We start from the raw sequence: 26,594 nt of genomic DNA on the forward strand, positions 1-26,594 counted from the left end.
CTCAGATTCGAATGTCCGCCGGCGGAGAGGGAGGTAAGTAAGTGTTCGAAGCTCCGAGACAGACGAAATGTACACGAACGTACTGATTGCCGCTTCGGCTTCATTTTACCAACCCGGAACTGTGGGCTCATAAAACGAGTCATCTCTCTCTCTGACAGATTTGGGTTTAAGGGTTTTTGAGCCAAGCTCTTCATCTGAAAGTGAACTGAACTTTCGGATGCACACACACACACACACACACACACACACACACACACACACACACACACACACACACACACATGGATTGCATCATTGGCAATAATGATTCGACTCGCGAGTTCCAAACTGCAATACGTTAGTTTGCTGGGAAGTGACACGAAGTTACCCATTTTGGGTGGTAGATATGGGAGGCGTATAAAGATAATCTGATTTGACATTTTTCTTTTTTTTTTTTTTTTAGATTTCATCGAAACTCACTTCTTGGTGGACGAAATGATTATAGTCTCGTCTCCTCCAGATTACACGGGGAGCGAAAGAAGGAAGTTAACAACATTAAGTAAGATTCGAGAAATACCTTCACGTCTCTTAGTAATACTCGACAAATACATTCACGTCTAAGGAAGACTCGGCAAATACACTCACGTCTGACGCATTATTCTTCACCGTGGGATTGAGTGGAGGACATTAAGAGAACAATGATACGTAAAACTTTGGAAACTTTATGATTGGAAAAGTTTTACGTCGCTCCTTAAAACTGTATGACCCGGAGACCGGCGAAGATCCTGTGGTGAATGGGTCACCGGAATTAAAAGCCTGGGTCGTTAAGTCTGCATTTTTTTTTTTCTTTTTTCCCCTGGCATTAGGCGAAGTGAGCATGATTAATCGCCACTGTGGTTGAGCCTTATCTTACGCTTGTTGCACGTGTTTCCTAAGGGCGACTTATTGGCTCGGGTCCCGAAGAGCGTGAACTCTTTTGGCCTCAGGATGTTTTGAGAGGGTGATAATGACATGGCACGCGGGGAGGAGGAGCAGCGGGTGGTCGGAACTCTCGCCCGAGCAGCTACTTAAGGTGCCGCCGGCAGCCATTCTCAACACCTTAATTAAGGAATCTCCTTCGAACTTTCACCCGCTGTAGAAATTCTAATTATGGAGGGGTTCCTCGTGGGGGGGAATGGGGCGGGTTTTGAGGTAGCGTTAAGGATTCTTCGTGTAGGCACGTGTGAGGAGGGGGTTTTAGTTCGCGTGTGTTAGCTTGTGTACGGCAGTGTGCGCGTCTTCGAACACGAGCTTTCGAGTCGTAGCAGCTTGGCCCTGTGTTGTGGGGTGCTGTCTCCGTCCCCCCTCCCCGGGGGTTATCTTGAAGGGTTTTCGTGTCCGCAGTTCCACTCCTCATCTTGCTTGCGGTGGAGTTCCCGCCTCTGACGCCAGCTTATCTTCAGTGTTTCCCGCGCCTTCAGCCCCAGCTTACTACGTATATCTTCTCCGGTTCCCAGCTTCAGGACCAGCTTACATTGCCTTGTCGTAGGAGAGGGTCGTCACCACGTCTTCTAACCCGACGCTGCAGCCTGCCCTCCTCAAGCTCCTCTCCCTTCCCACCTTCCTTCCCTCCCCGCCCACGCCCACTCACCATTATGCATCGCCCTCCACTCGCACAGAATGACGACCCCACTGATCACACGCCGCCGCTACACCCATTCTCTCTACCTTAGTAACCAACCAGTTTACCAATCTCTTCGCCAGAGCGTCGACGCTTGCCTCACCACATACCTCAACCCCCACCAGACCTACCTACCTACCTCTCTCTCTCTCTCTCTCTCTCTCTCTCTCTCTCTCTCTCTCTCTCTCTCTCTCTCTCTCTCTCTCACCATTATCTGGGAATGAGACATGGGGGGGGAAAGTGTGGGTGGGGGGGGAAAGTGTGGGTGGGGGGTGGGTGGAGGGGGCATCCCCAGCCGTATTTTCTCGTTACAAGGAAATCTTTCTTTCCATTCGGTGGTACCGCAAGGCCTTCGAGGGTGGGGCTTGAATTATGAGGCGGGAGGTTAATACTTGATGAAGCTGCTCGGGTGGGTTAACTCGAGGCTGGAGGCCAAGAGCAGGGAGATGAAGAGCGTCGGTTGGGAGTGGTTTGAGCGAACGCGGTGGTGGAGCGGGAGGGATGCTGGCTGCGGCAAACGGTATACCTGCGTAGTAGTGGAAGACTTGAACACACGAGCCTGGTAATTGAAGAAGTGGTGGAGGCTGCTGGTGTTCACCTCGGTGTGGGGGGTGTAGTGCATATCGGAAGAGTTCCTCCAGCAGTTTGGTTGATGATGATAACACCCCCGCCCCCTCCATTTACCACTCTATGCACCACCTTGGGATCTTCTTATGTCGTGGCCACATTCTCGAAGTGAGGGGGGCCCGAGTCTCCAGTCATTGATTACTTGTCCATAAACACTAGTGCCTCCACGCCCTCGAATATGCCATTGTTCCCTTGCCAGGATGGTGTTTCCTTGCACACACACACACACACACACACACACACACACACACACACACACACACACACACACCCTTGCTCTTGACCCGAGGGAAAGTGCTTTTCCAAGCACTTACTTGGGCGTTGATGGTTCATCTGTACATGTCGTTTACCTGTTTTTGCCCATCTGTCCTCGTTTTTTTTAAAGTGATTATTTTTTCCTCCTTAATGAAGATGGAATGCAGGACGCCTGCTCGGAACATCCCAGGCACTATCAACACATAACCTAGGAACTCCTCCATCGTAGGACTCCCCTGCTCCTTCACTCCATCCTTCCTTTTCCTACGCCTCGCATCAGTGTGTGTACATGCCCCGTAGAGGCGTCCGCATTTTAGCACATATTACATGTAATCGCCGACCATCTTCCGCTGGTGTACCATTAGCACTCCCGTTACTCAGACGTGTACGCATTAGTACAGTTATGTTGTGACCTCCCTTCCTCGCATGGAACAGTCGTTTGCGTTTGCTGTATTATTTGCTGTATCGTTATCTGAACTCCAGCTGATACAAAATCCTGGATAGTATTTAAATATATTCCTTGGTGAATGTACCGCTCCCATGATTTTTTTTTCTTTTTTCTTTTGTTGTTGAACACTTGTTGACGTACGTACCTGCATCCTCTCTTAACATCTTGCCCCCATCACATCAAGTCGGCCCGAGCCAGATCAATAGTCGTCCGTCTCGGTAGGCAGAACTTACTTAAAATCGCTCATATTCCCCCCTTAATTACTTGCGCTGGCTCTCGCACTCCACCCCCCAATACATCGGTCCAGTGATACTCTCTCTCTCTCTCTCTCTCTCTCTCTCTCTCTCTCTCTCTCTCTCTCTCTCTCTCTCTCTCTCTCTCTCTCTCTCCAGATGATTTACTCGCGTACCTAGAGGGAGGATTACAGATACTCTGGTTTATTCTAGTGTAGAAAGATGAGGAAGGATTAGACGTGACTTAGGTCTTCGAAGTTATTTCCGAGCTGATGTGATGTCGACAGCCTGCCTCCCTCTCCAACCACGAAGCTTAGCTAAGTACTGTCTGAGGTCCGACGAACGCGAGCAGGTCGTGTTATTTACGAAATACACTCGCAAGCGTAAAGAATTTAGTTGCGTAGTAGGGGTGAGATTCTCTCAATGCCGGATCTCCTCACGCAAGAAATTGTGCGTATCAGCCGAGCAGGACGAGAAGCATACGAAGGACTTGACCCGATTTAGAAATAGACAGTGTGACGTAACCATTACTGGTGAGGAGGGACGAGTCTATAGAGCTTCCTGTGGCTCAGGTTATTTTAGCACCTGAGCAGAAATATTACCTGAATGGTTATCTAGGTTGAGTTTGAGGAAGCGATGCGATAGTGTGATTTTTATTGAGTCGGTAGACAGATGTTATTTCAGAGAGGCAGTGGCCTCCCCTCCGGCGTATGTGTGTGTGATGGCACATTGTCTCGGCTTCATGGTGGCTACTCTTGTCCTGAACTTGGCCATTTGCGTCTCCTTGATCACCCTCCCTCCTCCATCACCGCCCTACGTAGGTCACTCGTGCTGTGGGGAGGGAAGAAGAGGAGGAGTGGGGAAGTCCTTCCTCCGTCCCTTCTGCTGCTCTTCTCGTGACCAGTGAGGATAAGGTCCGTAGCTCAGAAAACTTGAGCACCTTCTATCCTCCGTCCGTAGCTCAGAAAACTTGGGATCTTCTCATCCTCCGTCCGTAGCTCAGAACACTTGGGGGCTCCTCACATCCTCCGTCCGTCGCTCAGAACACTTGGGGGCTCCTCACATCCTCCGTTCGTAGCTCAGAACACTTGGGGGCTCCTCACATCCTCCGTCCGTAGCTCAGAACACTTGGGGGCTCCTCGTATCCTCCGTCCGTAGCTCAGAACACTTGGGGGCTCCTCACATCCTCCGTCCGTAGCTCAGACAGCTTGGGGGAACCTTCTCACATCTTCCTACCGTCCGTGGCGCAGAAAATTCCCGCTGACGGATGAGTCTGCCAGGCAACTTGTGCAGGCAGGAAGGTGAGCGTATCAGTGACGCCATTATTTCTTCCACCTTGGCGTGTGGTAGTTAAGTTCATGAGGTCAAGTCCGAGCTTTTTGGGGTCGGTCGCTGGTTTAAGAGTGTTTCTTTTCTTTTTCTCAGGTCCAGGATCTACGTCATGGTAGATTTTCACCGTTCAGGATCTTGCTTGCGCTGTGGTCCCGCGCCCGCGTGTTTGTTTTTCATTCTCATGTAATGTTTTTGTTGATTGTTTGTGTGGAAAGATTTTTTTTTCTTCGTATGAGCCGAGGGGTCAGTCAGTGTCTTCGTCTGTGGTCACGGGATTTCATTGTTCATGTTCTGTAGCTGTGGCCATAGGGTCTTGCATCTCAAGAAGTGTGGACGTATGACATTACTCACCTGTTATTATGGACTACTGGTGTATTACCTGTGATTATGGTATGGTGGATGAAGTCTGATATTTAATCTTCGGTCGTATAACTTTTAAGTTCAGATTGCATACGTATACACGTGTATATGCATATACACGTATCAGGTACGTTCGTTGAATTCCATATTGTTATTATGAACAGCCGGGAACTCGCGTGACGGGTTTGATATAATTCAACTTTTTTTTTGAACTCGTAATCGTGCAGAGATGTAAACATAGAAGATCCCGCTTTCGTCCCAAACGAAGGAGAAAACTGGGGAAGGATATTCTCATAATCCAGGTCGTCTTCGGAAGGGCATCGGAAATCCATGGAGTGGGAAGGGATGAGGGGACGTGTCATCACTGCCGGAGGAGTGGGGGGGTGTGTGGAGAGCCCCCATGGTTCATTACCCGGCAGATTGCTCCGCCAACACCGCTCCTCTCCCTGTAGACTGCTCTGCCACCTCCTACCTCCATCCTTTTACTGCATCAGGTCCAGGTCTGCTTCAGCATCTACTGTCCTTATTTCGTCTACCTCAGCATCTACATTCCTTATTTCGTCTACCTCAGCATCTACATTCCTTATTTCGTCTACCTCAGCATCTACATTCCTTATTTCGTCTTCCTCAGCATCTACATTCCTTACTTCGTCTACCTCAGCATCTACATTCTACTTTTTGTATGTACCCCCATCATCTACATCCCACTTTTCCCAACGCGTTCCACGGCCTTGTATTACCTCATACCATGCCGATGGCACATCACGATGCACAGTGTCTCTCCCTCCCTCCGCGACTGTCTCGTGCCTCCCCTCGTCCGTCGCTGCCCCGCATCATGCTCTCTGCCTTCCATATCCTCCTCATCCCTCACTATACCTCACAGCCTCCTCGAGGTCCTTCAGCGCGTCTCGTCGTGCCCCGCCTCATCCCTCTTCCCTGCCATCGCTGTGTTTGTTCGTCGTGATATTTTCAGCCGTCCCACACTCTTCCCTCCCTCTCCTCTCCTCTCGTCCACCTCCCAGTTGTACCCCCGCCATCTCTCCTCTCTCTCTCTCTCGCCAAGTACGGCGGTGTGTCGGAGGCAGATGTTGGGTCGTAGTAACTCATCCCGCTCCCCCATCCCCACCGCACCCCCCGCCATTGGATCATCCCCTGGAGGCCTCGGTCCCCCACACTACCAACACAACCTCCACCACCACCACCACCACCTCCACCTCCACCACTATACCTACCAGTACTTCAGGAACCTCATGTTTGGCCGATGGTCGCCACCACCGCTCCCGCCACCACTGTCTGTATGAGTGGCTCTTGTGTGAGGTCGCTCTGCTGTAAACCGCGTGGTACCGCGGTACTGTGTGGGGAAACTTGATCCAAATGTGGGTCATGCACGCATCTTCAGGCAGGTGGTGTATGTGGACGACTTCCGTTCCTTGGCGTGCGTCACTTGCGTGTCTTTGTGTTAACGGCAGATGTGCACCCAACTGAAAGACTTTTAAGTAAATGCTATATGTATACCTAAGGACTTTTTAAGTAACAGTCATATGTAGTCCCCAAGAACATTTAAGTATATGCCATATTGTATGCCAAAGGATCTTTAAAGTAAATGCCCTATGTATACTCAAGTTCACTTAAGTATATGCCATATGTATATCAAAGGATCTTCATATTCATAAGTAAATGCCCTTTGTATACCCAAGTTCATTTAAGTATATGCCATATGTATGCCAAAGGTTCTTTATAAGTAAATACCCTATGTATACTCAAGTTCATTTAAGTATATGCCATATGTATATCAAAGACCTTTGAGTAAATGCCCTTTATATACCCAAGGATCTTTGGGTAAATGCCACATATTTTCTCGAGGCCCCGCATGTAAATGCTTGAAGTGTATTCGAATCCCCAAAAGAAGATGCCATATATATTCTTTTTCGTGGATGCAGTACTTATACTTTATTCCCTGGAGGAAGGGCCACCTGATTACTTAAGTCCTTTCACGTAAATGCACTTTGTATGAATATATTTTAAGTGAATGCCACGTTGGAGTACATGTTACATGTATATATGTACTTTCCGTAAGTCCGTTGAAGTAAATATATGTGTACGTAAGAGTTCGCTGAGGTATATATATGTGTACTTAAGAGTGCGCTGGAGGTAGATATATGTATACTTAAAGTTCGGTAAAGTGAATGTCACATGCATAGACATATAATGCAGTTAAGTGGATGGCGTGTGTATACATGCCTCACATGAAGGACCTGCTTCTTTCATTCTTTCATCCGAGAAAGTGAAAGACTAACCAAGATACTTGCCCCTCCTGAGGTGGAAGGGGGGTAGTATGTGCTAAATCCCCGGACGCAGGGGCCTCGTGTGTGTGTGTGTGTGTGTGTGTGTGTGTGTGTGTGTGTGTGTGTATGTATTTCCATGTTCTTATACTTTTGTTCCTTCGTAAGTGGTCATTTATGCATCTGCTTAAGGCACTAGTAGTAGTACCTGCGTGGTACAAGGGATTTGATTACTTTCACTATGATCATAAAGCTCATTTATTATGTTGTTCTTCTTATTAAGACGTTTAATGTGTTAAGGCGTTTATTAACGTTCTTAAGTGGTTGTTGTTTTGGGTTATTTACGTCTCGTGTTTATGATTATCCAAGTGATAAACCACTGAGTATGGACTACGTGAACGTGTTGATATGGATTAGACCAGAGAGAAGGTTCTTCACCCCCAGGAGATCTTGCGCGGTATGATTTCTCTTTGTCAAGTCGAGGATGAAAATCTCCCCAGAACACGCGTCCAGTGATAAATATAAACACACACTCACACACACACACCAGAGGTGAGTCCAAAGCTCGGGTTTAAACTTCAGCTGCCGAGTGAGACGCGAGACCTGACGTTAACTAGGGTGGTGGAGAAATATGATGTGGTATGATCGTGCAGTTGGTGTGGAGGAGAGTGGCGGAGGAACGTCCTCTCTCTCTCCCAGTTTATTTTTTGAGCATTTAGGAGACCTTCTGTATGAGTCTGTGGGAGAGAGAGAGAGAGAGAGAGAGAGAGAGAGAGAGAGAGAGAGAGAGAGAGAGAGAGAGAGAATGTCGTTTCTGGGCCTTTTATTACGCCTCCTGCGGGTGAGAGCGTATGGGTGTTTCTACTCCAGTATTTGGGGGGGATTGGAATGCCTTTACGACTATAGTAGATCCGTCTTAGCGAAGGCGTTGCGAAGTGTATACACGATCAGAAGACAAGACAAGAGCGTCACCTCCTACCCACGTCTTGCTTGCACGCCGCCAGCAGCACGATTTTGGTGCGGACGATAAACAAGTTAGACGGCTAAAAACAACACAGCTTATCCCCTTGTTTGCAGATGTTAGAGCTTTGTGGTGACGTGCTGTGAACAGTGCTCTCTCTCTCTCTCTCTCTCTCTCTCTCTCTCTCTCTCTCTCTCTCTCTCTCTCTCTCTCTCTCTCTCTCTCTCTCTCTCTCGGTTGGTCGGTAGCTAGGTAGTTTTTAGGTGATTGGCAGCCAGCGACTAAGGGGTGGGGGTGTATATATTATCGGTACATATTTGCTTGGGTATCGAGTGTGTTATTTGAGGCCTGAGCAGTGTAGGCCAGCACTTCGTTGGCTGTCGAGTGTCACTCCCCTGTCCCAGGTTGACGTGTAGTCCTTCCTGCCTCACCCCTGCAACGCGCGCTGCTGGCCTTCACTTCACGTACATGCAGTACAATCTCTCGTTCTCACACGTAACACTTGGCAGAACTTAAGTCATTTGGCAGAATCTTGTCGTAAGTACACACAAGTAAGTACTCTCTCGACCTTAAGTACACACAAGTAAGTACGCTGTCAACCGTAAGTACACACAAGTACGCTCTCGACCGTAAGTACACACAAGTAAGTACGCTCTCGACCGTAAGTACACACAAGTAAGTACGCTCTCGACCTTAAGTACACACAAGTAAGTACGCTTTCGACCGTAAGTACACACAAGTAAGTACGCTCTCGACCTTAAGTACACACAAGTAAGTACGCTCTCGATCGTACGTACTTTTTCTCTCTTTCTCTCTCTCTTGTGTTAGTACTTTACTTAAGTGCTTACTGGGCGCTCCCATCTGGGCCCAGGTGTAAGGAATCGTCGGTTTGAATTTCACAGCCGATCGTTTGAGTGTTATCGGCAGCGAACAGGTCCGTCAGCGCTCGAGTGCAATCGGTACTTAAAAGTGTAAGTATAGCAAAATTATCCCCTTCATACTTAATCGGACTGACTAAAAGTTCCATTTTTAACACCCATTTTACAGTAAGGTGATTAGTTTATATTTGGCGTAGAGTGTCACGGGCTTGTGTTGTTCAGCTGTGGACTGACACGATCGAGTGTTGTGATTGGTATGTAAACCAGGTGATTATTGATTATGATAGGTTCATAGGAACACACACCCCCCTGTACTGTGAACAGGTCACCGTGAGACAGGCCAAGTAATTCTGGTGTGATAATTCGTGAAAGAAAAAGAAAAAAAAGTTCAGCCACATAGAACATAATTGTCTGGATAGCTGACCAGGAAGAGTCAGGTTAAAGGTCAGGTCACTTGTTACGCACGGGGTCGCCCTGCCGTGCTCGAGGGTCATGCCGTCGTGTTGGAGGGTCGAACCGTCCCCTCTCGCTCAAGGGTCGGTCGTTCCGCTCATCTAAAGTGGTCGTCGCAACGTCTGTCGTGGTGTCTGTGGGGTCGTATCGTCCGTGTGGGTCGTTCCGAGAGGGGGGTCGTGTTAGGGAGTGGTACGACTTGAGCCGGCACGAAAATCATACAGGTCCAGTACACTGTTGCCAAGCCTGCTCGTTAATTGGCTTGTTTGGACGTTTGGTGATGGTCTCGGCCATCGCTTGTGTGAGGGCACGCCCCTCGCTGCCTGGCCTGCTCGTGTCTGTGTGGCGGTCATTGGTGTGTGGTCTGCTGAGGATGGTGGGCGTGCTGAGGTCCACTGGCGAAAGGAGCGTCCGAGTCGTTTCGTGTGGGACGACGGACGCCACACGGAGGGAGAGAGGTCTCGTTCTCGTGTCGTCTCTTCGTCAGAGATCTGGACGAGACTGAAATTGCGGTCGAAGTGTGAAGGTTAGTGATGTGGTCTGTGTGAAGGTTAGTGTGAGGTTGATGTGGTCTTTGTGAAGGTTGGTGTGAGGTTGATGTGGTCTTTGTGTAGGTTAGTGTGAGGTTGATGTGGTCTTTGTGTAGGTTGGTGTGAGGTTGATTTGGTCTTTGTGTAGGTTAGTGTGAGGTTGATGTGGTCTTTGTGTAGGTTAGTGTGAGGTTGATGTGGTCTTTGTGTAGCTTGGTGTGGGGTTGATGTGGTCTTTGTGTAGGTTGGTGTGGGGTTGATGTGGTATTTGTGAAGGTTAGTGGGAGGTTCGTCGCGAAGTGACTTTAAACAAAATTCTTTTTTTTTTCCTCGTAAGAAATATGGAAGCTAATTGGTAACTGCTGCAGTTTTCCCATTGTATAGTGAGAGTCGGTAAGGTTCACAGTGAGAGAGAGAGAGAGAGAGAGAGAGAGAGAGAGAGAGAGAGAGAGAGAGAGAGAGAGAGAGATGTGGGGGGGAAGTGTGTGACACAAGGAGGGTGAATAATTTACAACTTTATTTATTTCATTTTGTACCTCAACTCGAGATGGTAGTGTTCACCGTCCTTTTTATCTCTGTAGCCAAATACAGCACAGAACTCTGATCAGTTCTCTTTATCCCTTTTAACCATCTTTTTTTCCTCCAGTATATACACCAGGTGTTCGTGTTGTCTTTTATAATGTCCGCTGAGACGGCGTGGACTACTGAATGTCTTTATCGAGGCCGTCTGGTTGAGTCTCTCTCTCTCTCTCTCTCTCTCTCTCTCTCTCTCTCTCTCTCTCTCTCTCTCTCTCTCTCTCTCTCTCTCTCTCTCTCTCTACATCTGTGTGTATCTTACACACACACACACACACACACACACACACACACACACACACACACACACACACAGACACACACGTCCCCCGCCCTTGCTGGCCACTCAGCGCTCCAAGACAGTGGGGCGTCTACGCATTTTCTAGTTTTCCAGATCTCGCTTATTTCTTGCTTCCCAAGTTTATTTGCTTCTCTTTTTTTTTTTTTGTGTGTGTGTGTGTGTGAGAGAGAGAGAGAGAGAGAGAGAGAGAGAGAGAGAGAGAGAGAGAGAGAGAGAGAGAGAATATATGTTTCCGGGCTTGCTGTACAGCACGCTTGTCCCCTTTGATCTCTGGCTCGTGTGTGCTGGCTGCTGCTTGTTCAAGGAGCTGTCTCTCTCTCTCTCTCTCTCTCTCTCTCTCTCTCTCTCTCTCTCTCTCTCTCTCTCTCTCTCTCTCTCTCTCTCTTCTTTTTTTTTTTGTGTTGTGTTTGCACGACTTCTTGTTTCTCGTGTTCCAGGCGAGTTTCCATTCATTGTTTCCAGTCGTTTGCTTCTTGCGGTCCTCCCAAGGTATTACATCCATTTATTCCAGTCTGCCGTGTTCCAGTGCTCCAAGTTTTTACTCTCCTATTTTCCCCTTTTATTCCCTGAACGGTTATTGTCAATAATTTTTTTTTTTTTCTTCAAAGGCTTGTTTCTCCTGCTTCCAGGATCTTTTGTTTCATTTACCAGACGTTTGTCTCCAGCGTTTTGAGAAGGTTTCTCCCTCCCTTTCCAGGAGGGGCTTGTTTCTTGCACTGCAGGTAGCTTGCATTCCATTGCATTCTCCATTGCTTTTGTATCATTAGGATTCTCTTTCTTGCGTCATTGGTCCCCCTCTGGTCACGCGTTCGTTCACGTCTGTCTCCTGAAAATGTTTTATTATTTGTCCTGTATTCCTTTAACCCTTGTCCTCAAGCGCTCTTTTATCCTGTATTCCAATCTTTTAAGTTCCATGCCATTCCTCATCCACCGCGTTGTATCCAATTTGCCCTCTCTCTCTCTCTCTCTCTCTCTCTCTCTCTCTCTCTCTCTCTCTCTCTCTCTCTCTCTCTCTCTCTATCTATCTATCTATCTATCTATCTATCTATCTATCTATCTATCTCTCCCCCCCCCCCCTGATCATTTGCGTACCTTTCCCCGCGTGTGACGTTCCTCCCTCACCTCTCCCACAAAACCCCTCCTTTTCCCCCTTACACAAACCACAATCCATACCATATTATCGTGTCACACCCTCTCGATGATGTCTGGCCACCCATAGCGTCGAATAAGCTTCCAGCTGTGACAAAAAAAAAAGATGCTAAGCCGTTATTTTTTTTTTTCCTTTTGAATCAACAATGTCCCTCACGAGCCAGCAGGTCTGAGTCAACAACCAGCCCCTCACTTAACGAGCAATTTGCCAGGAACCCAATACATATGTACGGGGGAAAGACCCTTGGAGCTTGGCGGGTAGCTTGTTGTTGGTGATAGTTAGAGGGGATGGGGGGGGTGAGGGGGAGGGGGGGAATGGATTGGATTGGGGGGAGGGGGGGAACACAAGGAGAAGGGGTTGGTCTCTGGCAAGGAGCAGAGGTGAGGGAGGGGTGATGATGAGGGTGAGGAGGGGGTGCTGGCAAGATGAAAAGCCCTCAGGTGAGAATGAAAGGTTTGATCATCCTCCTCCTCAGGTGAGAGTGTTAGAGGGTTTAACGGGTGGTTTTGTGTGCCTGAGAGAGAGAGAGAGAGAGAGAGAGAGAGAGAGAGAGAGAGAGAGAGAGAGAGAGAGAGAGAGATGGCAGAGTCTGTGGGTATGGATACTGAAAATTGCTCAACGTTTTGTGCTGACGGTGTGTTACATTGTAGGGATAAGCTTGAGCAGCGTGTACTTCCCTCCACTCCGCCCACACCACCAGAACCATGTGGACACACCTCCTCCCCGCCTCACTTCCTTATACCTCACTCACAACGTAGTTGAGCTCTCACACGCAGTCATGGCCAGGCCGATCTCTCTCTCTCTCTCTCTCTCTCTCTCTCTCTCTCTCTCTCTCTCTCTCTCTCTCTCTCTCTCTCTCTCTCTCTCTCTCTCACCAAAACCAAGTTTACCCCTCCACCTTTTCACCCCCAACTTTAACAAGGTTTACCCCCTTATCCACTTACCCCCATCTCCATCACCACCAGTCTTCCTCACTTTTCTTGCTCCTCACCACACTCGGCACACACACACACACACACACACACACACACACACACACACACACACACACACACACACACACACACACACACACACCACCGCAGCTGACCTCACGTGACCTGGCCATGACATCACACAAACTAATGTCTTCTTTCACCTCATTTTTCATATGGCTCAAGTGTGGGAAGGAGGAGGGGGGGAATCATTTCCTCACGCAGAGAATTTCACGTCTCGAAAATGTTTACAAAATCTCGTACGTTGGCCTCTCGAGACAGAAGTCCATCCCGTCAGCTGTTACCGTTTAAAGGGGGGGAAAGGGAAGGAAAGGCCATGAAATGTTTTGAAGGACTTTTAGAGTTCCTCGTCTTCTCGTATATGCAGCGAGATGTTGTAAGATTTGAGGTCAGCGGCTCTGGTGGGTCATCATTGTACCCTTGGTGCATATTTTTTCCCCCTGATGACATGTATGGTAACTTAGGAGGAGGAGGCATAGTCTTACAGTTTGAAGTAAGGGGGATTGATATTCGTAATATATATATGACAGAGCAAGAAATACCACGAACAAGTTTGTGATTAGGTGAACATCATTTTTCTTTTTTGTTCCTTCGACTTGTGCGTATTTCTTAATTACTTCTAAAAGACAATGCACGAGGAAGTTATTCATTGATGGGTTTTCCAGTGAAGTTGCAGAATGGAGTCCGATTTTATTGTATTGGTTTTTGATGCAGATTGAACAGACTTAAAAAGTCCTCCTCTCTCTGGGAGGAGTTTGTGTTCTATACACGAGTTTGTAACGAGGAACGTTAACTTCTGATGGGAGATGGTGGTTCGTGGGACACCACTGGCTCCGTCCTCATTTTCGCCACACGGCAAATTCATCCGCGGCCACAGCAGCAGCAGCAGCAACAGCAGCAGCAACAGCAGCAGCAGCAGCAGCAGCAGCCACAGCAGCAGCAGCAGCAGCAGCAGCAGCAGCGAATGCCTCCCTCTCCCCCTTTTTTTTCCTTCTAACTTTCCAGTGGAAGACGATTTGATTTGGCTCGGGAAAAAAGACGAATTAACTCTCCCTCAAGGCTCTGTCTGTGTTATGTGACTGCTTCTCTCATGTGATTCCATCATTTCCGGTAGAGTTAAGTGCCTGCTGTTTCCAGGAGGTTTTGAGAACGGCTCCTCTTCTAAGGTCATGCTATAGTGGCGGTGGAAGATTGAATCTTAGAGAATTGCAGTAAAGGCTTCAAAAAAAGAGAGAGAAAAGAAAACGTATTTTCAGAGCAGTGATTTCTCACTTATAGGAGTCTACTAACAAGTGATTTTTTTTCTTATATCTTGAATAACAGTTAGTAAAGTTTGGGATTATGTAATATATGCATATAGTCAAGTCGGGATGGTGTGCTATATGCATATAGTTTCATCAGAGTATGGTGTGCTATATGCATATAGTTTCATCAGAGTATGGTGTGCTATATGCATATAGTTTCATCAGAGTATGGTGTGCTATATGCGTATAGTTTCATCAGAGTATGGTGTGCTATATGCATATAGTTTCATCAGAGTATGGTGTGCTATATGCATATAGTTTCATCAGAGTATGGTGTGCTATATGCATATAGTTTCATCAAGAGTATGGTGTGCTATATGCGTATAGTTTCATCAGAGTATGGTGTGCTATATGCATATAGTTTCATCAGAGTATGGTGTGCTATATGCATATAGTTTCATCAGAGTATGGTGTGCTATATGCATATAGTTTCATCAGAGTGTCTGAGGGGGATATGGGCTTGAACACTCGTCCAGACACCTTGGCCAATTATATGACAGTAATGCGGACGTATGGAGGGTGATGTACGACGGTTCGGGAGGAAGGTGGTGGGTTTGAGGTGGGGGGGAAGGTGTTCTGTTGAGGAATAGGAGGGAGCTTTGGGAAGAAGGGTCCTTCTACACCACCAGGATCTTCCCGGACCACGGTCCATCCCACTGGGATGTCCCTCACCGCAGGGCGCCGCCCTTGGACGCCCCACACATCCTGGTGTTCCCTGGAGGATCTGCCGTGGCGTTGTGGTTATCCCCCGCTCCGGCTTCCATGGTTCCTATCACTCCCACGTGTCTCGTGGCCTCTCTCTCACCTGGCGCTCACACCCTCACCTGGTCCCCTCCTCTCTCTCTCTCTCTCTCTCTCTCTCTCTCTCTCTCTCTCTCTCTCTCTCTCTCTCTCTCTCTCTCTCTCTCTCTCTCACTGACGTTTTTTTGCTCACCCTCTCTCACTTGTCGCTTATCATTGCGCCAGTTTGTTCCCTCTCACATTTGTGTTCTCCCCCCTCACTCCCGTCATGTAATGTCACCGTTTCTGTAGCCTTTTGTCACCCATTCTTTGTCAGTCCTTATCTTTCTACTCTCTCTCTCTCTCTCTCTCTCTCTCTCTCTCTCTCTCTCTCTCTCTCTCTCTCTCTCTCTCTCTCTCTCTCTCTCCGTCCCTCCCTTACCCGGCTCGCTCTCCCTCCCTCTCTCACCTCGTTGTCTCGAGCCTCTGCCAGGCTGACCACCTCCTCCTCAGTTCATGTTTCCCAGCTTGCTTCCATCAACTTTAAGCTGGACACTGAGGCCAGTTACGCTCCTCATGGTTGTCGCCGTCTCCTGGCTTGCCTCGTCACTCCCCACAACATTGTTAAACTCCCTTTCTCTCGTACGAGCTCAGGACAAAGAACACTTCACACATACACACACACACACATACACGCACACCACGTTATTAAATTCTTACTGTGGTGTGAGCCCGCAGCAACAGAAGATCCTATTGCTAAACTAACGTTCTTGTTGTTCTTGTTGAGTTGGTAACACGCTGAGCGTTTCTTTGTTCCGTTGTTGAAGGTCTCGGGGCGCCCTCGACCTCACGAGCACCCTAAGACTCGGCCCTCATTATTAGGCTCTTGCGGTCAGACGAGATCGTAACGGGGTGCACCTGCCGTCGCCGGGGCGCCGCCCCCTCTCTCTCTCTCCCCGAAAGACCCAAGTGTCGTTCTTTATACAGTTGTGTGGGATGTGGTCTTTACGCCACCTGTTTTCACCGAAATGTCGTCCCCGCTGCCCCCTCCCGCTGCTCTTCATATTGTGTTGTGCGAATCGAGGACTTCACAACCTGTTTCCGAAAACGTCCGCCCTTGATCTCTACGTCGCTCGGGCTGTGGACTTTATACCACCTGTGTGAATCCGTGGGGGAGGACCGTGTCCTTTGGTGGGAGGGAGGTGGTGGTGGTGTGTGTGTGTGTGTGTGTGTGTGTGTGTGTGTGTGTGTGTGTGTGTGTGTGTGACCTCAACACACGCTGAGCTCTCTCCTTTGTCCTGTCACGCTGCAGTACACTTGCAGCCTTCTGGTGTGTGCTGTGCGAGTCAGGTGGCTTGACATTGCACGCTTTGTGAGCATCAGCCCACGAGTTTTTAACATCATAATGCTGTTTGTGTGTGTGTGTGTGTGTGTGTGTGTGTGTGTGTGTGTGTGTGTGTGTGTGTGTGTGGTGTGTGTGTGTGTGTGTGTGGTTGGAAGCGCCTTTGACGCGAGCGCTGGCCAAAAGGGTAATGTGTTGACATACCCCGAGCAGTTGTAAATGAGAAGCCACGTCAAACATAGCTTTGTCGCCCGGTGACAGCACTAGAGAGGTCGGGGAGGCATTGTGAGTATCTTGCCTGCATGTTGATAATGGTTAGGTTAACTTAAGGGGTCGCGAACGCACCCAGACGGCAGGAGCGCCGTGTTTCAGTCTTGGTTTCAAGTCTCTGTGCCCTCTACGCTCCCTAAGTCTCCTTTCATCCCTATTTGCACTAGGCTCCCTCAGTCTGCCTTTTATCCCCTATCTGCTCAACGCTCACCCCAGTCTCTCCTCATCCCTATGTGCACTAGGCTCCCTCAGTCTACCTTTTATCCCCTATCTGCTCAACGCTCACCCCAGTCTCTCCTCATCCCTATTTGCACTATGCTCCCTCAGTCTCCCTGTATCCCCTATCTGCTTTACGCTCCCTCAGCCTCCCTTCATCCCTATCTGCACGTCTACCTCCTGTATTAAAGGGCTTCTCTTTACTGAATCCTTTACCCCTTTCAGATCCAGGGAGGCTATGTTATTGATCGAGGTTTGTTCTCCCCCCCTTTTTTTTTCTATCTCTCTTCTGCAGCAGACCCCCGCAGGGTCTTCGAGAGACCCTCATCTTCGTCTTGTAGATAATTGTGGAACGCCGGGTTTTCGTGTCCTCGAGGCGATCGCCCGCCGCCCTGGGTTCTCGTGGAATCATCTGCTTGGGGTCTCGTTGCTGTGTTCCTCTCCTTGGCATTGATCTCCTGTATTACTCATTAAAGCGATGATGGTCTTCTCGCGGCCCCCTCTAGGGAGCTATAGTTTCGTACCTCCTGCTCCCTGTGTCTGTTGTCTCCCGCCCTTTATAATCGGAGAGGCTTTCTGACCCGTCTCTTATTTTTTGGTGTTTTTGTCTACAGGAAAACATCTCTTGTACATTTTCGTCCACGGAGCTATTCTTCATCCCCTCGTGAGTCTTTATGTATATGAAGAATTTACTTATGTTTCATAGCATTGGATACCTTAAATGCCTTTAATTATTTTGTATTTCGTTCTTTACATCACTTCATTTCATTCACCTTTATTTTGACGCAATTTAATGCCGTATATGTGTATATATTTATACATATTTTTTCTCCTTTTTTACTCCTGGAACTTGCGCTATCCAAGAGGGGGAAGGGGGCTGGACACTGCCCACCTTATGAGAAAAATTGATGACCACAAGGTTCATACATTATAGCTTGTTTATACACTTATATGAGTTGTATACTATTAATCTGATATACATATCGTCTGCGTTTGTATCAGTTTGAGTCATACGTTTTATATATGATGATTACATCTGCATCTACCCTCCGATACGCTGCAGACTCCGGTTGGCCACCTGGGTCAGGCTCCCGTGTTAAGGGGGGTGGGGAGATATCTTTCATTTGGAAGAGGATTTTGAAGGTTTCGTTAACTCGTCCTTTCCTCAGAATCCCAGACGGTTCTTCAGCTTGAATTTTTGATTCATTGCTGTGGGAAGGTGACCTGGGATGGACGAAGAGAGGGACGGACGAGGAGGAAGGAGGGGAAGGGGCTGGTTGACTTAAGAAGAGGTGGATGGGGACGGAGGGAGAGGAATGGGGGCAAGGGGTGGGTGAGTGGGTAGAAGAGAGGAAAAGGTGTCGTGGGTGAGGGAGGAGGAGGAGGAGGAGAAGAGAGGAATAGGATGATACGGAATGAAATGACCTGGTGTGTATTAGGGACTTGACATGACCTTACGTGTCAGAAGCACAGAGAGTGCTTCACATGCTCCTCAGACCATTTTCTGTGACCTCCTGGTTCTCTCTGTCTCTTTCTCTGCTCCTCCCGACCCCTTCCCTCCGTAAAATATTTTATTGCCAATATAATTTCTTAGAAGTCGTAGCTACAATAACCCACCATTTTATTGGTTTTGCGTCGTATCATTTTAACCATCTTCCCATTTTCTCAAACCCTTGTGTATCATCATATCTTTGTGAAAGACTGATCAACCTAAGATCAGAACCTTTTTCATGTATTTGAAACCCACGTATCGTATTTATATAATTCCCCAGACTTTATGAAAGCTATTGGTCTAGGTTCTCTTCTTTTTTTTTTTCTTTCCTTGTAGAGAACCATATCGAAACCTTATCTCCTACAGTGGCCCAGGGCTCTCATTGGCCCGAGGACGCCTTCGCAAGCTGGAGCACTTTCATGCCTCTCGTCATTTCATATCAGTTCTCCCTGTGTTTCTCGTCTGTATAAAACCGTTCTGTGTGTACTTCGTCCCGCCTTGCGCATTTCTCCATTGTATTGCTCTGTGGGGCCGAAGTCTCTGGTTTACTTACCATGATGGTGAATTATTTCCCCCCGTGTTTGTTCGTGATCAAAACATAGGGGTTGTTATTGACTGTCGTACGAGTTTATAGCAGGCGTATTTCTATGTTGTAATGGCTTAATCTTGCGCTCGTAACTGACAATTATAGAGTTGTGAATTACCAAGTTATGGGGGTTGTAAATCAAACGGCTGGGTGTATATGGAGTGGTGAGTGAGTAGCACAGTGTCGTAAATTACTTAACCAGACGTAAATAACTTTAATAGAGGTAATGTAGGGGGGTGTTGTATTAGATTATTGTACAACCATGAAGTAATGATGTTGGGGAAATAGAAATTACCACCAAGGGGTAATGTAAGGGGAGGTGGTTGGTGATTAACGTATGAGGTTGGAGCTGACTCGTCTCCACTCTGTGATTAGCTGATTTCCGGAGCTTCGACAAGCCAGCGCCCCCTCAGGGAACTGACTCTGTATTTAACGAAGCCTCCTCATGGAACTGACTCTGTATTTAACGAAGCCCCCTCATGGAACTGACTCTGTATTTAACGAAGCCCCCTCATGGAACTGACTCTGTATTTAACGAAGCCCCCTCATGGAACTGACTCTGTATTTAACGAAGCCCCCTCAGGGAACTGACTCTGTATTTAACGAAGCCCCCTCATGGAACTGACTCTGTATTTAACGAAGCCCCCTCATGGAACTGACTCTGTATTTAACGAAGTCCCCTCATGGAACTGACTCTGTATTTAACGAAGCCCCCTCATTGAACTGACTCTGTATTTAACGAAGACTATAGTTTCAAGGGAGGATTCACGTGGGCTAAATATGGATTGATGTCATGGCTGGTGTAATGAGGATATGGAACCCACGTCTGGCGTTAAGGGGAATAATTATTATTATAAAGAAGTGATAAATTAAAGCTAATTGTTCGTCATGATGCCATTTAGAGAGGCCAGAGATATACGAGAGACACTCAGATATTAGACATTATGGACGAAGTCGGATGCGGACGCCGGTCACAAAAGCGGACGCATGTATTTCTATTTTTTTTTTTTCAATTTTTAATTGGGTTCCCATTTCTCGTACCGTCCTGCTAAGGGGGATACAAAAAAAAAAAAAAGAAGACGATTCATCTCCCCGTATGTATTCTTAAAGGACTGGTAGAGGCATATGGAGGTTAACTTCCTCACAATTTTGATTTCAGTTTAGAAAATATATATATAGATAAGATCCTTGGGTTGGGCCCAATTCGCCTGCCATAGCTGGTAGAATCTGTGCGAGAGAGAGATATATATCCTCCCTCAGTGTCCTTTAACTTAGAATTTTCTGACCTCCACAGGCCTCTAAATTTCCCCCGAGGCCTGATAATGATCAAGAGGTCTATCCAAAGACCTCCAAAGACCTCTTGTTTTGGGGAAGGTGTGGCGATATTTTTTGACGGGGAGCAAGCCGTGAGAGCAAGCCTTCATGTGAAGGTTTCTCTCCAAGATCTTATGAAGGTATTGTTGATCAAGCTGGGGCACGTGCTGCTACGTGTTGGCTGAAGCTTATTATTATTATTGTTATTATTATTATTACTGTTATTATTATTGTTTTTGTTATTATTATTATTATTATTATTATTATTATTATTATTGTTTTGTTATTATTGTTATTATAATCATTATTATTGTTTTGTTATTATTATTATTATCATTATTATTGTTTTATTATAATTTTTGTTATTATTATTATTATTATTATTATTATTATTATTATTATTATTGTTTTGTTATTATTATTATTATTATCATTATTATTGTTTTGTTATAATTCTTGTTATTATTATTATTATTATTATTATTATTATTATTATTATTATTATTATTGTTGTTATTATTATCATTATTATTGTTTTGTTATTATTATTATTATTATCATTATTATTGTTTTGTTATAATTATTATTATTATTATTATTATTATTATTATTATTATTATTATTTATCTATCAGTCTTTATCCTGATAACAACGCGAATATTGGTAATGATAATTAATGTGAATTTTTCCCCGTCTTGGTTCATCACAGCAATCTGTTGTATGATGAAAAAAAAAAAACCCAGTTATGGGCACGTGTTACAGGAAGTCGGTGAAGAAGAGGAGGAGGAGGAGGAGGAGGAGGAGGAGGATGGTGTTGAAGGCCATATTTATATTTTTTCCCCGTAGTTCCCCCTCCCATATGTTGCGTAAAGTGGACCCCTGAGTGAGAGAGCCTTGGGCCGTACGTACACTGAGTGAAGCGTTTGGGGGTGGTGATGGTGGCGGGCGGGTGGGACGCTGAGTGAGAGGTTTGGCCCATACGTTCAGTAAAGTGACCTTTGAGTGAGAGGTTTTGGCCCGCGAGGCATCCATTTACAGGACGGGGGGGGCTAGTTGGACCCTCGTTTTCCGGGTGATTTATTTAACGGGCGACTGTTAGGACGTAAGCTCGGCCTCCTTCATCTAATCTGTTGTCCTGTAGAGGGAGGAGGTGGTGGGGCAGCAGCGGCGGCCCTTGGGGAGTGGTATTCATATATGCTGTATTCGGTAGCCAGGCGTTAAGCAGACCTTCCACTGAAGGCTGAGTGTATAGTTGTTAAAAGAGTCGGCTCAGCCTTGATCAGACAAGCGTAGCTCCAGACGCGCACGTACGCTACGTCCGCCGGAGACCTGATTCGATCGCATTTACGCCTTTGGTTTACGCTAGATTCACCGGAGATCGTCTTCGTGTTCACCAGTCGATAACGTAAAGTTACCTTCGACGTTCGTGATGTGTTCCTTACCCCGTCAGACGCGATCATTACGTGCGCTTTAACGCTTAGATTACGCACTTGTACTCACGGTTAGATTACGCACTTGTACTCACGGTTTGATTACGCACTTGTACTCACTGTTAGATTACGCACTTGTGCTCACGGTTAGATTACGCACCTGTACTCTCGGTTAGATTACGCACTTGTACCTACGGTTAGATTACGCACCTGTACTCTCGGTTAGATTACGCACTTGTACTCACGGTTAGATTACGCACTTGCACTCACGTCAGGCTCAGCCATGGGAGCTGACACTTTGCTCGTGGGTCGGACCCTGCATGGCCCTCTTAATTGGTCGGTTCAGGGAGGAAACTCGTGTCCTTCAGGGAAGTTTGGGATCCTGCAGGACTCGGGGGCTTGACCTGCTGGCTGGCTCAGTTGGAGATACCGTAGGGGGAGGGGATGATGTGGGAGGGAGTAGGATACCAGTCACAGTTGGGATCTTGGTAGCAGTAGATGGTGGGGAAGGGGATGTGGGGAGGGGCGTGTGTTGGTTGGTAGTGGGAGCGCGTGGAAACTAGGAGCAGGATGGGGCGAGAAAAAAATGGTTTGTAAAATGGACTTTGTTTTTTTTTTATTTACAAATGCATTATCACAAATGATTTTTTTGTTTTGTTTTCCGTAAGTGAAGGAGTTGTGCAGGAAACAAGTGACCTAGACACATGCCTCTGAATAAACCCCTCACCTAGACACAGTTAACGTAATAGAACAGATTCGCGTTGAGGTATAGACCAGTCACATCGGCGTTTTGATATGGTTAAATCGTCAGTTTTTTTTTTAAAATACTTCCTCTATCGTTTATGATTCCCGTTACAGAAGTACTGCCTCTTTTTTGTATCAGTTGTGGGCATAGACAGCATGTCCCTGGTCAGTGAACGAGGCAGCCATAGCTGTAGGATTCGCTTTGGGAATCATCGGGGCGGTATTTGTGCGATAGAACCCCACAGGAGGAGGAGGAGGAAGGAGGAGGAGGAGGAAGAGGAGGTGGAGCCTCACGCACAGTGGGCAGAGACGCGGCTCCTGGCTTACGCCCTCCCTCAGCGTTATTATGGCGGGGAGGGAGCGGTAGCTGCTGTAGGTAGAGAGGGCCCGATGGTAACGGTATGTGGAGGGTGTATGAAGCCTGCAGTAGGACCACCTCCTCCTCCTCCTCCTTCCCTCGTCTCAGAACCAACCAACCCCCCCTCACCCTGCCATGCTTTCCTGTATCGCGTCATGCACCCCCCCCGAACTCTGCAGATAACGCAGTACTCACAGTGCTCCCCGTCTCGCCTTTCACCCTCACTCAAACCACATATATATATATATATATATATATATATATATATATATATATATATATATATATATATATATATATCCCCCCTTCCTCCATCCCCTTCCTCCATCCCCTTCCTCCATCACGCGCCCCACGCCACCATCACTTTAACCTCAGGACTCTCCTGTTCCTCCATCCATGTTTTTATACAGTTCTGATGCCACACCTTTATAGCTTTTCCTTCTGATGAAATTATTATTATTACGTTCCAGCATTTGTGTGACATTCCATTTTCTTTCTTACAGGTAAGGAATTGCTTCCTGTCATCATGCTGTAATCAGGTATAGTAAAGTTTACGTTTTTTGTTGTTTCTATTGGCTGCCGTGTTGTTTTTTTTGGGGCGCTCATGCTTGTGCCTGATTGGCCGAGTGTGTGGGGGATATATATACACATACGGACGCTCTGATTGGCTGCTCAGCATCGACGGAGATTGGAGAAGCCAGGTACGAACCCGGGATAAGAATTGAAGGTATGTTATGTCGTAAGATTTTTTTCCCCCTCCCTCCTTTTTAATCTGATTTGAATAATGTAGGGAAAAAACATTTTTGTATGTCTTTTTTTTTTCCTTACGAAGATTGAACGTTTTTTTTTTTTTTGGCAAGAAAGTCTCTGAACTTTATTTTCTGTGTGCGTATGTTCATGGGTGTTTGGTAATGCGTTCAAAAGGGATTTTTTTTCGTGAGTTTTACGCCTGGTTGAATCTCGAAGGAATTTTTTACTCTTGAGGAAAGGCGTACAGCTTTTGCGTACATACGCGGTGCAGACACGAAGTCTGTCTGTACGGCACTTTTTGTGCGTCAAGTTCCTAGCGGTCTGAAGAAGAAGGTGAAGAAGAAGCTAGGTGAAGCACCAGGTGAGCTAGGTGAAGGTAGGTGAAGCACCAGGTGAGCTAGGTGAAGCCTAGGTGAGGTAGGTGGACTGCCCTTGTTAAGGTCAGGTGGAAGCTGAAGGTGATGTAGTTTTAAGGTCAGGTGGAGACTGAAGATGGGGGGGGGTTTTACTTCGTCTAAGGTCCAGTGGAGACTGAAGGTGGAGTCAGTCACCTTGGTAAGGTCAGGTGCGGGGAGGAGGGGCGTCGAATGTCGGTCGGTAAGGTCAGATAATTCTGCCGATCAGGGGAATTAATTGAACCGCTCGCTGGCCCGGATTTGTTTTGATGACTGGAGAGAAATGGAAAAAAAAAAGAAAAGTATTAAATAGAAATTAATTACAGCCCGCTACGCTTCCGCAGTCCCCCTTTGTCTTGCATGACCCTCTTTTTTTTGTGTGTAGGTAAATGAATTATACATATTTGTGCGCGAGAGTGTGTTTACATATTTGTTAGACGTGTATTAAAGGCTTGAGAGAGAGAGAGAGAGAGAGAGAGAGAGAGAGAGAGAGAGAGAGAGAGAGAGAGAGAGAGAGAAAGAGAGAATGCAAGGTTTGTATGTTTTTTGAAATGATATATAATAACAGGATATTCTATACATATTGGCTGCCGTTACCGTGTTCTTTAAAGGATATTGTGTGACGTTTTTGTGTTCGTCCATGGTCATTTGAACGTATTGTGGTAATTGTATTCATTGAATGTGCTCCGTGACATTATCTCTGGTCTTCGGAGGTGGTGTTGTTCACTGGTGTGTCCGAACAAAGCGATCGTTCTTGCAGCGATGGCTCGGGTCTGGGTTGGGGCTTAGGTTTGCCGGGAAGTCTAGGGGTTGGGGGTCTAGATTCTAGTGCAGGTGAGCAGAAGACCCAGTAGGGAAGGAGAGGGTGTGAAGTGGGTCTGGGAAATAGCATATCGAAGGTTAGGATGACTTCAGTGAGGAGTTAGCTGGAGAGTGAGGCTTCGGTAGCGTACAGTTAGGAAATGTGCTGGGTTGAAATGTATATATAAGACGGTAGGTTGTGTTGTAGAAAATAGTAGCTCGTAGAGGCGTTCAAAGCGGTAATTTGTAGGTTGATGAAGCTATAGCCCTTAAGCTGGTAGAAACTGGTTAGTAGGTTGCTTCCCATAAAGTGGGTGTGTAGTTTAGGTAGATAGAATGGTATGGAGTTACGATGAAGGTGTAGCTACGTCCATCAGCGTATCCACGAGTGGGGTGACTCTTCTTTCCCCGAAAACGAGCCGGTGCGCAAACTCTTCTTTCCCCGAAAACGAGCCGGTGCGCAAACTCTTCTTTCCCCGAAAACGAGCCGGTGCGCAAACTCTTCTTTCCCCGAAAACGAGCCGGTGCGCAAACTCTTCTTGCCCCGAAAACGAGCCGGTGCGCAAACTCTTCTTTCCCCGAAAACGAGCCGGTGCGCAAACTCCATTAGTTTTAGAAGAGCATCCCTCATGTTCCATACTTTGGTAGGCTCGCCAGCGTCTCCGTAGGATTGGACGGGGGTGTTCTCTCCCAGTGTTGCCACAAGGGGGGGTCGGTAAATTTCTTGGCTTGTTTACTGCATCATTGCGGGGGGGAGGGGGGGAAGAGGGAAGTGAGGGGAGAAGGTGTTCACTCGGTACTTATTTAGAAGGAAAGAGATGCCTTAGTAAAGCTCCCAGGCTGTAATAACTTTAATTAGATGTAATGACTTGTATTAATGACTTTTTTTGTTTGTTTTTGCTCGCCTTTTGTGATCTCCCCAGCTCATCTCTCCACACCCCAGCCTTCTCTCCCCCTCCCTCAGTGACGTACAGAAAATAGTGTCTGTGTAACGTAGATTCTCTTTACCTGTAGGGTGGCCTCGCTGATCCAGTCTCTCCTCCTCCTCCTCCTCCTCCTCCTCCTCCTCCTCCTCCTCCTCCTCCTCCTCCTCCTCCTCCTCCTCCTCCTCCTCCCCCCCCCCCATCTTTATGATTCCCCTCCCCAGCACTCCTTCCACCCTCCACTATACATGAGAAAAGGGGGGGTAATTCCTCCAGGGTAATTAGCATGGCGACCCGCCTTCAGATGCACCCCTCCTTTAAGAAGAAGAAAAAAAAAGAAAATGGTAAATGGAATTAAAAAAAAAATGATGAACATTTGCCATGGTTTTACCAAGACTCTGGTGCTTTCAAGATCAAGTGAATGCTCTTCGAGTTTTGGGTCTGGCTTGGTGTCTGCCTTTTTGACAGGGAGAGAGAGAGAGAGAGAGAGAGAGAGAGAGAGAGAGAGAGAGAGAGAGAGAGAGAGAGAGAGAGAGAGAGAGAGGCCGCCGCCGCTTCCGTAATTGTTAGACAGAACTTTGTTGACAGGTGTCGACGTAAGGGGGGGGGGGGTGAGTTAGAAATGGCGGCGGCTGGAACGGGTGTTTTTATACCAATTTTTTTTGTAGGGGAATGGGTAAACGTTAGTGACGAGGTTATGTGATGAGGGGCTGTAAATGTAACCCCCTCCCCTCGTTTTTCATTTCATTTATATACATGGAGACCGGATTTTAAAGTAGATGGCTCCTTCCTCCCCCCCTCCTCCAACCACTGGAAATGGAGAACGACTAGTGAGGGAGAAGGCTCCTCCCCACGCACTACCGCAGATGGAGACGGGATTGTAGTGCAAGGGAGGAGGTGTGGGTTGGGGGCTCTACCCCAACCCACCA

The 26,594-nt window shown here is 47.2% G+C and overlaps 1 protein-coding gene across 5 annotated transcripts in view; it reads left to right on the forward strand.

The window, feature by feature from the left end:
- The window catches only part of LOC139763231 (dystrophin-like), a 455,019-nt gene extending 431,663 nt beyond the window's left edge, over positions 1-23,356 (forward strand). For all 5 annotated transcript variants that reach the window (XM_071689109.1, XM_071689110.1, XM_071689113.1 and 2 more), the window contains one exon: positions 23,300-23,356. In XM_071689109.1, coding sequence (XP_071545210.1) covers positions 23,300-23,341 — 42 coding nt within the window. In that variant the 3' untranslated portion in view covers positions 23,342-23,356. The remainder of the gene's footprint in view (positions 1-23,299) is intronic.
- The last annotated feature ends 3,238 nt before the right edge of the window (positions 23,357-26,594 follow it).

This window comes from Panulirus ornatus, chromosome 46, assembly GCF_036320965.1.
Source record: "Panulirus ornatus isolate Po-2019 chromosome 46, ASM3632096v1, whole genome shotgun sequence".
Lineage (NCBI taxonomy): Eukaryota > Metazoa > Arthropoda > Malacostraca > Decapoda > Palinuridae > Panulirus > Panulirus ornatus.